Source organism: Budorcas taxicolor, chromosome 8 (assembly GCF_023091745.1).
Source record: "Budorcas taxicolor isolate Tak-1 chromosome 8, Takin1.1, whole genome shotgun sequence".
Lineage (NCBI taxonomy): Eukaryota > Metazoa > Chordata > Mammalia > Artiodactyla > Bovidae > Budorcas > Budorcas taxicolor.
Window position 1 is genome coordinate 105,105,566 of NC_068917.1, and position 13,922 is coordinate 105,119,487.

The following is a 13,922-nucleotide window of genomic DNA, read 5'->3' on the forward strand; positions in this document are numbered from 1 at the left end:
GCTGTAATCAGGAGAGCCATACTTTCCAGTTATTGCTTAATAAAACTTAAGTTTCAGGGTTGCTTTTAGGATTCTTGTGATCCAAGGCATATCAGCTTTCATTATAAATCTTGATTTTTTTTTTCCTGCTGGAAATCATTAGGGAATTTGCTTTGATTCATCCTGTTATTAATCTGTTTTTATTGTCAGTTGTATAACCTGTTGGGTTGGGCTGTTGACATTGCAAAACTTTTGCTGAGAGTCACTGCATGGCTCACTTGCTGATTTAGGGGGTTTATTCATGCCTTGTTTGTATCTTCCGTAGAAAAGTCGTTAAAGTAATGATAGGTTGTTTGGGAAACCATCCCTTAATCTTATATTGCGTGTGTGTGTGAATACACACACACACATGTATATGACATGTATATACTTACATGACATATTCTTAATAATTTTTAAGACTTTGCATACCATTCATAAATTGAGAGTGGAGTGTGTATGTATGCATACGGTCTCATTGTCTGTATTGAAATATTTATAGAAAAATTCTTCAGTTTATAGGAGTATGATGATAACTGAACTCTACAAATGTTGATTAACAAAGTATGACCCATTAATCACATAGCGGCTAAGGGCCTGGCTCTGAGGTCAAGCTGCCAGCTATTTGAATCCTAGCTCCGGTAGCCTTGGACAGTTACTTAGCCCCTCTGTGCCTGAATACTGTCATCTGCGAAGTGAGGATAATAATGGTACATACCTTGTGGACTTAATTCAGGTAGTGTTTGTAAAGTATATAGCGGCATGCCCAGCACCGGGGACACTTAATAAATGTTAGCTGCTATGTTTTATTCGTAAGGTACCACTTCAAGAGTGAGGCCAGAGCTCTTGAGCTATTGGTAAAGTTAAAAAATATATTCCTAGAAAAGGAATTTTAGTTACAATGTGGAGAAGTATCTTCTAATTTGGTGCACTTGAGAAATTCCCCAAGTTCACGTGTATGCTTTGAAAGAGGGAAGCGTGCTAGGAGGTAATTGCCATGAAAGTAGGGACCTTGTCTGCTTTGTCCACTCATCTGTCCCCAGTACCTCCAGTAGTGTCTGACTTTTTTATATAACATTCAATAACTGTTTGTTGAATGAGAAAGAGTCAACGGCTCTTAAAAACTACAAACTTTTCATCTTGTGGACTGAATTACATAGGTTATTTCAGTAAGTAATGATTTCAAATGGTGGTTTAACAGTAGAATGGAGAGGCGTTTATCTAAATTACTAGAAACTGAAGCCTAAAATACATTTAAACAAATCAATTTTCGTTGCTTTAAATGTAAATTGAGACAAGTTACTATTCACCACTTTGACAGCACATAATTAATGATGTAGTATTAATGGTAGAGTTTTCAGGTTACTTCACAAAAACATAATTTAAAAATTGTATGTATGGGACTTCCCTGATGGCACAGTGTATAAGTATCCACCTGCCAGTGCAGGAGATACAGGTTCAACCCCTGGTCCACGAAGATCCCACGTGCCTCAGAGCATCTAAGCCTGAGGGCCACAGCTACTGAGCCTGCGAGCCCTAGAACCTGTGCTCCACAACCAGAGAAGACGCCATAGTGAGAAGCCCTGGCACCGCAAGGAGGAGTAGCCTCCACTCGCCACAACTAGAGAAAGCCGCTCAAAGCAATGAACACTCAGTGCAACCCAAAATTAATCAATTAACTAAAAATCCTATGCACCTAAAACAGTGGAAATCATATGCAAACATTAATAATAATTTTCTCTGGGGAGAAGAATTATAGATAATTTAAAAATTCTTCCTTGGGACTTCCCTGGTGGTCCAGTGGTTAAGACTCAGAGCTTCCCCTGGATGGGACATGGATTCATCATCCCTGGTCAGGGAACAAAACTGTGAGGTGAGGTGCAGTCAAAAAAACCCAAAAAACCCACTTTTTTTTTTTTTCTATTTCCTTATCTTTATTTTCTAGTATTTCGGAAATGACAGTAGTATCTGGATGTACAAGGGCCCTCAAGTCCAATCAGTATTTATCAAATGTTTATGGTATACTTGTCATTGTTTTAGGCACTAGGGATACAGTGATAAACAAGAGAGACAATGTTTCTTTATTCTAGTGGAGGGAAAAGAGAAAATAAGCTTAGGAAAGGGACTCCATATTTTAGAGACAGGAAACTGAAGCCAAAAGATGCTAAAGTGGCCTGCCAAAAATCTCAGTGCAGTTGGCATAAAAATATCACTGACCTGATTTACAGTTCAGTGCTCTTGTTAGTATTCCTCACCGGCTTTCTTGTCTCTCAAGAATGGTATGCAAATTCTTTGAGCATTCTTAATCAGCAATCTAATTTTGCTGTGAGTCTCATGAAGGAGTCCTATATAAGGAAGCGTTGTGTAGAGTGAGACACATGTGTTGTCTGCCTAGTTATGTCCGTAAAACATTGGGCAAATCCTTTAAGCTCTCTGGACTGTGTTTTCATCACCTGAGTTATAAAGAGATAAATTGTCTTGCTTGTTCCTCACATAGCTCTGTTACTCAGTTTAAAGTTAGGTGTGTGTGTGTTTGTTTTCTCTACAGCCATCCACACCGCTGCTATGGATATGCTGGGAGGATCTGGTATCGAAAGCCAGTGTAGAAAAGTTGACATCATTGCAGATGCTGCATATTGCATTTTCAAAAAGCCAAAAAGTTTTACGGGAAACTTTATTATCGATGAAAATATCTTAAAAGAAGAAGGAATAAAAAATTTTGATGTCTATGCCATTACACCAGGTAATGCATTTCGTTCTAAAAAGTAGTGATGTGTTTGTCCACGTTGTCTGCGATGGACATACATCTGTTTTGTGTACGTGTTTATGTGATTATAACATTGATACATCCTTTTTAAAAACTGTCTTTCCAGGGAAGGGAAAGACCCAGACTAACACAACTTTCAAAAAAGAGAAAGGGAAAACAGAAGTGAGCCTGAAGACTGTTTAACAGATATACAGAAAAGGTCCCATCAGCTTCTAACCCTTTCTAAATCGTGAAGCCAAAACTGAAAAATGGTTTCTGAAATTGGTCTGAAAATAACATAGTAGAGATTTTGTTCAAGCACCTGGTACAGATGATTCAGGGATAAGTTTCTTACAAAAACTTCGTTGTCTCTTTCCAAATGTTATCTCTTAAAGTGCAGTCTGAATGTAGTTTCATGATGAATGGTGAAGATAACTGAACAGGGTCTGCCTCACTTACAAGGCAGGGATTTGAGTTCTCAGAAGACCCCTTGTTCAAAAATAATTCTTCCTGTTGTAACTGCAGGGGATGAGAGTGATGATAATGCATTTTTACTTTACATATAAAATATAATGTATAATCGACAATCATAGTCCCAAATGGAAATTTTATTTGTGCAGAAGTATATTTTAAATATTAGTAATTAAGTTGAGCTCCTTGGTGACAGAAACCACATGTTTCTATTTGTATCATCCCTGTCTCTTCAGTCTGAAAGAATGAAGTAGCTCTATGCTGCTGCTGCTGCTAAGTCGCTTCAGTCGTGTCCGACTCTGTGCAACCCCATAGACGGCAGCCCACCAGGCTTCCCCGTCTCTGGGATTCTCCAGGCAAGAACACTGGAGTGGGTTGCCATTTCCTTCTCCAATGCATGAAAGTGAAAAGTGAAAGTGAAGTCGCTCAGTTGTGTCCAACTCTTTGTGACCCCATGGACTGCAGCCTACCAGGCTTCTCCGTTCATGGGATTTTCCAGGCAAGAGTACTGGAGTAGGGTGCCATTGCCTTCTCCGGAAGTAGCTCTATAGAGCTTAACAAAACATTTATATATATAGTATCTATTTAACTTTCACAGCAGTCCTGTGAAGGAAGCAGTATCGTACAGTGATTAGGAATTGTGGAGTTTGGGAGGAGACAACCCACTTCTGTTTAGCGGCTCACTAGCGGGGCGGCCTTAGGCAGGTCACCTGTTTCCTCTGAGCCTCACTTTCTTTATCGGTTAAAATACGGGAAAGATAGCTTCTACACAGGATTTTTATAAGAACTAAATGCAAAAACGTATATCATGTGCTTGGCCCAGTGCCTGGCTTGTGGTTCAATCAGAGTATTCAGTAGTTAATATTTGTAGTGGAAGGAGGTTCCAAAGAGATTAAGCCTTTGCCTAAGAGCAGTCAGCTAATAAGTGTCAGAACCTGAACCATACCCAGGTCTTCTGGATTCTCATATAGTGAAACTGTCACTTTAGGTTTTAAAAATAGTGTCATTGTACACAAAATTTTAAATTCAATTAAAAATTCTATCATATTGTATTAAAAACAATGTGATTATCTACTACAATTAAGTGTTACGATACGACAAGGACTGGTGCATCCCTGCCCTCCAGTTTTTTTAATCTTCTGGGAGGGAAAGACAGACACACGTTGACAGAGATGGAAAACAAGTTCTTAATGAGGAAGCCCCTTGTCTTAAGGGGGCCAGGTAAGAAATGAGCCCAGAGTGTTTTGGAGGGAGGTAGGACAAAAGGGTTGCATGGGTAGATGAGAAGCGGTAGAAAGCTCTGGGGAGAGCAGTTGAGGGCTTAAACAATCTTTGGTTGGATTTTAAAGATGAAATTTTCCATAGGAGAGGAGGATAGCTAAGTTACTGGAAAAGCATTTTAGCTTGATGAAGGTCGGAGTTTGATACGTCTCCTGGGAGTCTTTTCCACAGCTCCAGAATGATCAGTATAATAAAAACATATAATATTTCTTAAACAGATGTTAAAATCTGAATGCAAAGGTTGTTCCATTAACCTGATTGTTTGGGGATCAATTTTTCAGGCCATCCTTTGTTACCAGATTTCTTCTTGGATGAACAGCCAGCTATAGTTACAAAGAAAGCAGACTCATATGGTAAGATGTAGACTGGATTTTCTGTGGGAAAATAAAGTTACCAACTTACGTATATCTTCCAAAATGTAGAATTGTACATTTCTGCGTTTAAACTATTTTGTATTTGGCAGGAAGTAGGGGGCAGCACACTATATGGCTTAAGGGGTCTTAGTGCCAAGTCCTAACTACTGGATCACCAGGGAATTCCCTATTTTTGTAATTTAAACTAGACAAGTAATGTCATAGTTAATTCTAGCAAAGGAGGTGTTTTTTTTTTTATTTTCCTTCTACTGGTAAGAAGTTTTCAGTATATTCTTTTCATTTAAGGAAAAAAAAGTTATCTTTAAAATGCATCTTTTTAATGGTTTTATTTCTTTCCCTTGGCACCATTTTTAGGTGTTTTGTATTGATATTTTATTTTGAGGAAAAATGTGTAATGTTATAGTACATCTGACACCATTCACAGAGTTTGTGCTATGCAATTAACTTCAAAGGAGGTTTGGGTTTCTTTGTTTCATTTTTGTAATTTAGAAATAACAGCTCCCTTAAATTGGTCCAGAGTTTGCATTTTAATCTTTGTGTTCTGGCATGATGCCACTAACTTCCTGAAAGGTGTCAGAAAAAACACTCTTCAGTGAAAATCCATTAGAATTTCTCTCATAGTTTATTAACAAGAATAGCAGTGCTTCCTCTGGACCCTCACCTTATTTTTATATTATAGACTCTGTGAATCTAAGTGACTTTTTTTAGATGGCGGTTAGAAAGTTGAAAACGTTTCTTCGGTACCTTTAGCAAACCTATAGAACCTTATTGCGATGCGTTTTAGTCCCAAACCTTATTTCCAGCTTAATCTTTTTATTAAATTAGTTAATATTTCTGGCTGCACCGGGTCTTCGTTGCTGCTCTTGGGTTTTCTGTAACTGCGGTGAATGGGGCTACTCTTCATGGCAGTGCATGGACTTCCCATTCCAGTGACTTCTCTTGTGGCAGCGTATGGGCTCTAGAAAGTCGAACTGTGGCACACCGGCTTAGTTGCCCCTGGCATGTGGGATCTTCCCAGACGAGGGATCAAACCTGTGTCCTCCGAATTGGCAGGTGGACTCTAAACCACTGGACTTCTAGGGAAGTCCTCTGTGACATTTCTAGGTTGTAGTTTTGGGAGTCAGGATGTCTCTGGTTTAGGATTCTCTGGCCAGGGTGGGCCATGGCTCAGAGGCCTATTAGCTCATCTCGTGTGTTAATGGTAACACATTATCATTATCAGCAGCATTTTTAATACATCAGTGATGTTACCAACAACAGGAATTTTAGTCGACTCTAGTTAATTGGTATTCAGTTAGCACAGAATTGAGATCAGAGGAAACAAGCAAAGGAATGAAGTTTTGGATGTAGAGGTTAATCAAAAACTTACTAAATTAATTTTAGGAGAACTTGATTTCATTTCCTTCCCCAAAGTTTCTATATTTGTTGTCTACTGCCTGTCCCTTTGAAATATACTACTGGTTTGTTTGTCTCCTATACTTTTATTCTCTTGTGCAGTCATCATAGTCTAGGTGATAAATGGTGCAGTTTATCCCTTGGCAAGTGTTTTTCAAGACTACACTTAAGTTTTCATTGCCATCTCCTTGGCACCTCAGATGATACAGATGGATATCTTGATTAATGGACAAGTCACCCAAATTAGTCACCTATTAGTAAGAGAGGTGTTCCAACAGGTATTGTATGGTAAACTTAGTTCTGTCTGATGTGCCTTCTAAAACCAAATGCATCCCTATATGTTTCCTGCCTCCAGAAACATGAAGCAAGCCTATGTCTTTGTCTCCTGCAGTTTTAGCAGCCTCTGCTGGGTGCAGTTCTGCTGAGTGTATGCCTTAGTGCTGTGCTCAGCCTGTATGTTGGCTATATAAAAATTACATAGACGTAGAACACAGTGGGGAGGAATATTACCCAGTGAGACCGCCTGGGCTGGAATTCCTGCTGTCCCACTTACTGCTGTGTAACCTTGGGTGGGTATTTCAGTCGCCATTTTTAGAGCCTCACTCACTTCTTTTTACTTTAATCATGAATTCTGTTTATTTTATTAAGCATACTGAAGTGCTTTCTGAAACAAGATATGTTATAAACAATAAGGACAAACTAACTTTTTATATTGACTTTATATCTGGTCACCTTCATGAGTTTTTGTTTTGTTTTGTTTTAGACTTCTAATAGTTTCTCATAGAGAGACAGTTACTGAAAGCATAGACTTTGGAGTAAGACAGATCTGGGTATGAGTCCTGTCCCTGCCGCTTTTGTCTCTGACTTTGGACAAGTCACTTCAGCTCTCTGAAACCATTTTCTCATCTCTACTTTCCTTATACAAGTATCATGAGGTTAGGTATGATAGAGTATCATGTTGTGAATTTTATATAGCAAACTGTCTATACACATAAGTTGGTATAATTATCATTGAGTAATTTCTTGAATTTCCTAAGTGGTCAAACTTATTATCTGCATATAATAGTACCTTACAGGATTATTTCTGGCATGTATCTTAATATACTGACTCAAACTTCCAGAAGCATTTGGAAATATTTATTGAAATTATTTGTTTTAGGTATTCTTCTTTTATTCTTAATTTTATTGAGAAAATCTTTAGATTTTATCCATAAGTAAGATGTTAGATGTTGGTTAAGATTTTTTATCAGTTTAGATTAATGTCTAAATTTTTGTTATTGTTTCCTATATATTATTTTTTGTTCTGTTTTGAATATGGCATCAATTGGGTAACTTTCTTTTTCCATGTTCTTTTTCTTGAAGGTTTGAAATGTCTCAGTAAGTCATTTGAGTCTTTTCTGAAGTTGTTTCTTTGAAAATATTTTTTCTTTCTCAGTCAATTAACGATTTTTTCTAAAATAAAAAAATCCAGAACCAGCCATTTAAAGTTTTAAAATTTATTTAACTGTTGTCATGTAGTATTCATTTATAAGTTAAGTTTTTTGTGTATTTTATCCCTTTTTAGAGTTTATTTTTCTCTCCTTTTTTTGGATTAGTTTTCTAAAAAGTTTTCAATTTTAGTGTATGTTATTATTTTTTGCACTTAAGAACCAGGTTTTAAATTTTATTTCATTTTTCATACTTCAGCTTTTTTCTTTACTGATTCATTACTTCTATTACAGCTTTAAGGTATGATCTACATATACCCCAAACTCACCATTTTAAAGTATGTAGTTAAGTAATTTTTAATATATTCACAAAAATGCAACCATTTGATTAATTTAAAATATCCTTGCTTTATTTCTTTCCTTTCTGTTTTCTTTTTGAGATTGCATATTTTCATTCTTTTTATGCTTGCTAGGCTAATACTTTTTTTATTTCTTTAAAAGTAATAAAATAATTTTGACTGTGCATTTGCCCCTTTAATATAACTTTGTCCACATCTAATAGATTTTGTAATGTACTTTAATCAACTTTGATGTTTTAAAAATTAATTTATTTATAAAAACTTAGTATAGAAAGAATAAAGAAAAATTTTAAAAACCATGTGTAACCTGCCATCCAAATATAAATACTGTTTTTGTCTTGGTTTATTTCTTTCCAGTCACTTAAATTTTCTGAAAATGTAACTTAAAATTCATATCCACAAATACATATTTCACCTGATTGGATCATATTGTATTTAATTGTATATGCTTCATTTTACTTAATATTATATCCTATTATCCATGTCTTCAAAAACAAATTTTTGAAATGGCAACTTAGTGTTGAGTGAATGTTGAGTGAATATACAGTTCAGTTCAGTCACTCAGCTGTGTCCGACTCTTTGCGACCCCATGAATCATAGCACACCAGGCCTCCCTGTCCATCACCATCTCCCGGAGTTCACTCAGACTCACATCCATCGAGTCAGTGATGCCATCCAGCCATCTCATCCTCGGTCGTCCCCTTCTCCTCCTGCCCCCAATCCTTCCCAGCATCAGAGTCTTTTCCAATGAGTCAACTCTTAGCATGAAGTGGCCAAAGTACTGGAGCTTCAGCTTCAGCATCATTCCTTCCAAAGAAATCCCAGGGTTGATCTCCTTCAGAATGGACTGGTTGGATCTCCTTGGAGTCCAAGGGACTTTCAAGAGTCTTCTCCAACACCACAGTTCAAAAGCATCAATTCTTTGGCACTCAGCCTTCTTCACAGTCCAACTCTCACATCCATACATGACCACTGGAAAAACCATAGCCTTGACTAGACGGACCTTAGTCGGCAAAGTAATGTCTCTGGTTTTGAATATACTATCTAGGTTGGTGATAACTTTTCTTCCAAGGAGTAAGCGTCTTTTAATTTCATGGCTGCAGTTACCATCTGCAGTGATTTTGGAGCCCCCCAAAATAAAGTCTGACACTGTTTCCACTGTTTCCCCTTCTATTTCCCATGAAGTGATGGGACCGGATGCCATGATCTTCGTTTTCTGAATGTTGGGCTTTAAGCCAACTTTTTCGCTCTCCTCTTTCACTTTCATCAAGAGGCTTTTTAGCTCCTCTTCACATTCTGCCATAAGGGTGGTGTCATCTGCATATCTGAGGTTATTGATATTTCTCCCGGCAATCTTGATTCCAGCTTGTGTTTCTTCCAGTCCAGTATTTCTCGTGATGTACTCTGCATATAAGTTAAATAAGCAGGGTGACAATATACAGCCTTGACGTACTCCTTTTCCTGTTTGGAACCAGTCTGTTGTTCCATGTCCAGTTCTAACTGTTGCTTCCTGACCTGCATACAGATTTCTCAAGAGGCAGGTCAGGTGGTCTGGGATTCCCATCTCTTGAAGAATTTTCCACAGTTGATTGTGATCCACACAGTCAAAGGCTTTGGCATAGTCAATAAAGCAGAAGTAGATGTTTTTCTGGAACTCTCTTGCTTTTTCCATGATCCAGCAGATGTTGGCAATTTGATCTCTGGTTCCTCTGCTTTTCTAAAACCAGCTTGAACATCTGGAAGTTCACAGTTCATGTATTGCTGAAGCTTGGCTTGGAGAATTTTGAGCATTATTTACTAGCATGTGATGAGTGCAATTGTGCAGTAGTTTGAGCATTCTTTTGCATTGCCTTTCTTTGGAATTAGAATGAAAACTGACCTTTTCCAGTCCTGTGGCCACTGCTGAGTTTTCCAAATTTGCTGTCATATTGAGTGCAGCACTTTCACAGCATCATCTTTCAGGATTTGAAAGAGCTCTACTGGAATTCCATCACCTCCACTAGCTTTGTTCGTAGTGATGCTTTCTAAGGCCCACTTGACTTCACATTCCAAGATGTCTGGCTCTAGATTAGTGATCACATCATCATGATTATCTGGGTCGTGAAGATCTTTTTTGTACAGTTCTTCTGTGTATTCTTGCCACCTCTTCTTAATATCTTCTGCTTCTGTTAGGTCCATACCATTTCTGTCCTTTATCGAGCCCATCTTTGCATGAAATGTTCCCTTGGTATCTCTCATTTTCTTGAAGAGATCTCTATAGTCTTTCCCATTCTGTTGTTTTCCTCTATTTCTTTGCATTGATCACTGAAGAAGGCTTTCTTATCTCTTCTTGCTATTCTTTGGAACTCTGCATTCAGATGCTTGTATCTTTCCTTTTCTCCTTTGCTTTTCGCCTCTCTTCTTTTCACAGCTATCTGTAAGGCCTCCCCAGACAGCCATTTTGCTTTTTTGCATTTCTTTTCCATGGGGATGGTCTTGATCCCTGTCTCCTGTACAATGTCATGAACCTTAGTCCATAGTTCATCAGGCACTCTATCAGATCTAGGCCCTTAAATCTATTTCTCACTTTCACTGTATAATCATAAGGGATTTGATTTAAGTCATACCTGAATGGTCTAGCGGTTTCCCCTACTTTCTTCAATTTGAGTCTGAATTTGGTAATAAGGTGTTCATGATCTGAGCCACAGTCAGCTCCTGGTCTTGTTTTTGTTGACTGTATAGAGCTTCTCCATCTTTGGCTGCAAAGAATATAATCAGTCTGATTTCGGTGTTGACCATCTGGTGATGTCCATGTATAGAGTCTTCTCTTGTGTTGTTGGAAGAGGGTGTTTGCTATGACCAGTGCATTTTCTTGGCAAAACTCTATTAGTCTTTGCCCTGCTTCATTCCTCATTCCAAGGCCAAATTTGCCTATTACTCCAGGTGTTTCTTGACTTCCTACTTTTGCATTCCAGTCCCCTGTAATGAAAAGGACATCTTTTTTGGGTGTTAGCTCTGAAAGGTCTTGTAGGTCTTCATAAATCCGTTCAACTTCAGCTTCTTCAGCGTTACTGGTTGGGGCCTAGACTTGGATAACTGTGATATTGAATGGTTTCCTTGGAGACAAACAGAGATCATTCTGTCATTTTTGAGATTGCATCCAAGTACTGCATTTCGGACTCTTTTGTTGACCATGATGGCTACTCCATTTCTTCTGAGGGATTCCTGCCCGCAGTAGTAGATATAATGGTCATCTGAGTTAAATTCACCCATTCCAGTTCATTTTAGTTCGCTGATTCCTAGAATGTCGACGTTCACCCTTGCCATCTCTTGTTTGACCACTTCCAATTTGCCTTGATTCATGGACCTGACATTCCAGGTTCCTATGCAATGTTGCTCTTTACAGCATCGGATCTTGCTTCTATCACCAGTCACATCCACAGCTGGGTATTGTTTTTGCTTTGGCTCCATCCCTTCATTCTTTCTGGAGTTATTTCTCCACTGATCTCCAGTAGCATATTGGGCACCTACTGACCCGGGGAGTTCCTCTTTCAGTATCCTATCACTTTGCCTTTTCCTACTATTCATGGTGTTCTCAAGGCAAGAATACTGAAGTGGTTTGCCATTCCCTTCTCCAGTGGACCACATTCTGTCAGACCTCTCCATCATGACCCGTTTTGGGTTGCCCCGCAGGCATGGCTTGGTTTCATTGAGTTAGACAAGGCTGTGGTCCTAGTGTGATTAGATTGACTAGTTTTCTGTGAGTATGGTTTCAGTGTGTCTGCCCTCTGATGCCCTCTTGCAACACCTACTGTCTTACTTGGGTTTCTCTTACCTTGGGCATGGGGTATCTCTTCATGGCTGCTCCAGCAAAGCACAGCCACTGCTTCTAACCTTGGACGAGGGGTATCTCCTTACCGCCGCCGTTCCTGACCTTCAACGTGGGATGGCTCCTCTAGGCCCTCCTGTGCCTTCGCAGCCACCACTCCTCGGTTGCTCCTCTGGGCCGCCGGCCCTGGCCTCGGGCTCGGGGTGGCTCCTCAGGGTCATCGACCCTGGCCTGGGGCGCGCGGTGGCTTCTCCCGGCCCCCCCTGACCTCAGACGCAGGGTGTCTCCTCCCGGCCGCCACTGACGTTGTACGCGGGATAGCTTCTCTTGGCCGTTCCTGCGCCGTCGCAGCCTGGCACTCTAGGCCGCTGCCCCAGACCATTGTATACATGTTACAGCATTTTCTTTTAGTAGATCACTAAAAGTGGATGATCAGGCAGTGGGAGGGTTCCTGACACATATTACCAAGTTTCCTTCCAGAATTATAAATACTGGCTGTATGTGAGTATCTCCCTCACTGCGCTGTCAGCATTAAATATTGAAATATATATCTGAATTTTTAAATTGGCTGCTAAATAATAATTCCATAGTCATTGGATCTTAAGTATTTCACCTTTAATATCTGCTGGACTTTAGAAAAGGAGAAGGCTTTTACTGTTTTTTTAATTTGTCTGTGGAAGCATAATGGAAGGTAATTGTATTCAACAAATTTAAGATACTTTTTATTGATTATATTGTCCTAGGTAGATCTTTGTGCTGCTGATTAGATTTTATTTAATAGCCTTTTGTGAGTTATATTGGGCAATATGCTGCTGCTGCTGCTGCTGCTGCTGCTGCTGCTGCTGCTGCTGCTGCGTCACTTCAGTTGTATCCGACTCTGTGCAACTCCATAGTCGGCAGCCCACCAGGTTCCCCTGTCCCTGGGATTCTCCAGGCAAGAACTCTTGAGTGGGTTGCCATTTCCTTCTCCAGTGCATGAAAGTAAAAAGTGAAAGTGAAGTCGTGTCCGACTCTTTGCGACCCCATGGACTGCAGCCTACCAGGCTCCTCCATCCATGGGATTTTCCAGGCAAGAGTACTGGAGTGGGTTGCCATTGCCTTCTCTGATTGGGCAATATGACTAGGTATAATTTGAGTTGGGAAATAGATGGAGAACTGATCTTCAGCCTAAAGTACAGATTGTCCTTTGAGTTAAATAACAAATTACTGTCACCTGTTTCTGGGTGCAGCCAAACTGCCCACAAATGATTCCAAGAGGATAAATAAAGATGTGTTCGTGTTGACAGACAGCTTCATACTAAGGGATCCGAACAGTCCTGTGCCCTGCAGATCTTCTCCCCTGGTCCATCATATGCTGAATGGTCATGGCCAGTGGTTTAAGTGAATACAAAATGTTGCAACCTGTATTCCCGTGGCCTCGGTTTCTAGGCAGTGGGGCCTTCATGAAACTTATACGTGGTTTGATCTCTCTCTTCATCAAGTGGGAGGGACCAATTGGATTGAAATTGGGAAAAGTAATGAGTTTGTGTGACTTAAGACATTTTGAGCCTTCTTTCTTTCAGAGTAGGCTATTCTCAGTCTTTACATGATTTTTACTTAAGGAGGCATTTCCATTCCCTGAAAGGAGGAGGCAGGTTCAATCCAGGGATGAAGTGAAAGTGAACGTTGATCAGTCATGTCTAACTCTTTGCTACCCCATGGACTATACAGTCCATGGAATTCTCCAGGCCAGAGTACTGGAGTGGGTAGCCTTTCCCTTCTCCAGGGGATCTTCCCAACCCAGCGCTGAAGAGACTAGGTGAATACCTTTAATTTAGAGGTAAAATTGTTGAGGAGTTCACTTGGCTGTTGATTCAAGCTGCAGTTTCCAGCTCAGTTCCACTAATTTATATAGTGATATTCTGATCTCCATCTTTCTGACTCCATGGTGTTCTTTGCTCATTTGGTTTCAGCACTCAGAGGCGATGATAAAGGAGTGATTGTTACCAGTAAAACTCCAGTAGTTTGTTTAGATCTATTTGCTATAAACACTGTATTGTTTGG

At 39.6% G+C, this 13,922-nt stretch overlaps 1 protein-coding gene across 1 annotated transcript in view; it reads left to right on the forward strand.

The window, feature by feature from the left end:
- HSDL2 (hydroxysteroid dehydrogenase like 2) overlaps positions 1 to 13,922 on the forward strand; it is a 65,260-nt gene that overhangs the window by 40,420 nt on the left and 10,918 nt on the right. The window contains exons 7-8 of the mRNA XM_052645141.1: positions 2,567 to 2,761; positions 4,798 to 4,869. Coding sequence (XP_052501101.1) covers positions 2,567 to 2,761; positions 4,798 to 4,869 — 267 coding nt within the window. The remainder of the gene's footprint in view (positions 1 to 2,566; positions 2,762 to 4,797; positions 4,870 to 13,922) is intronic.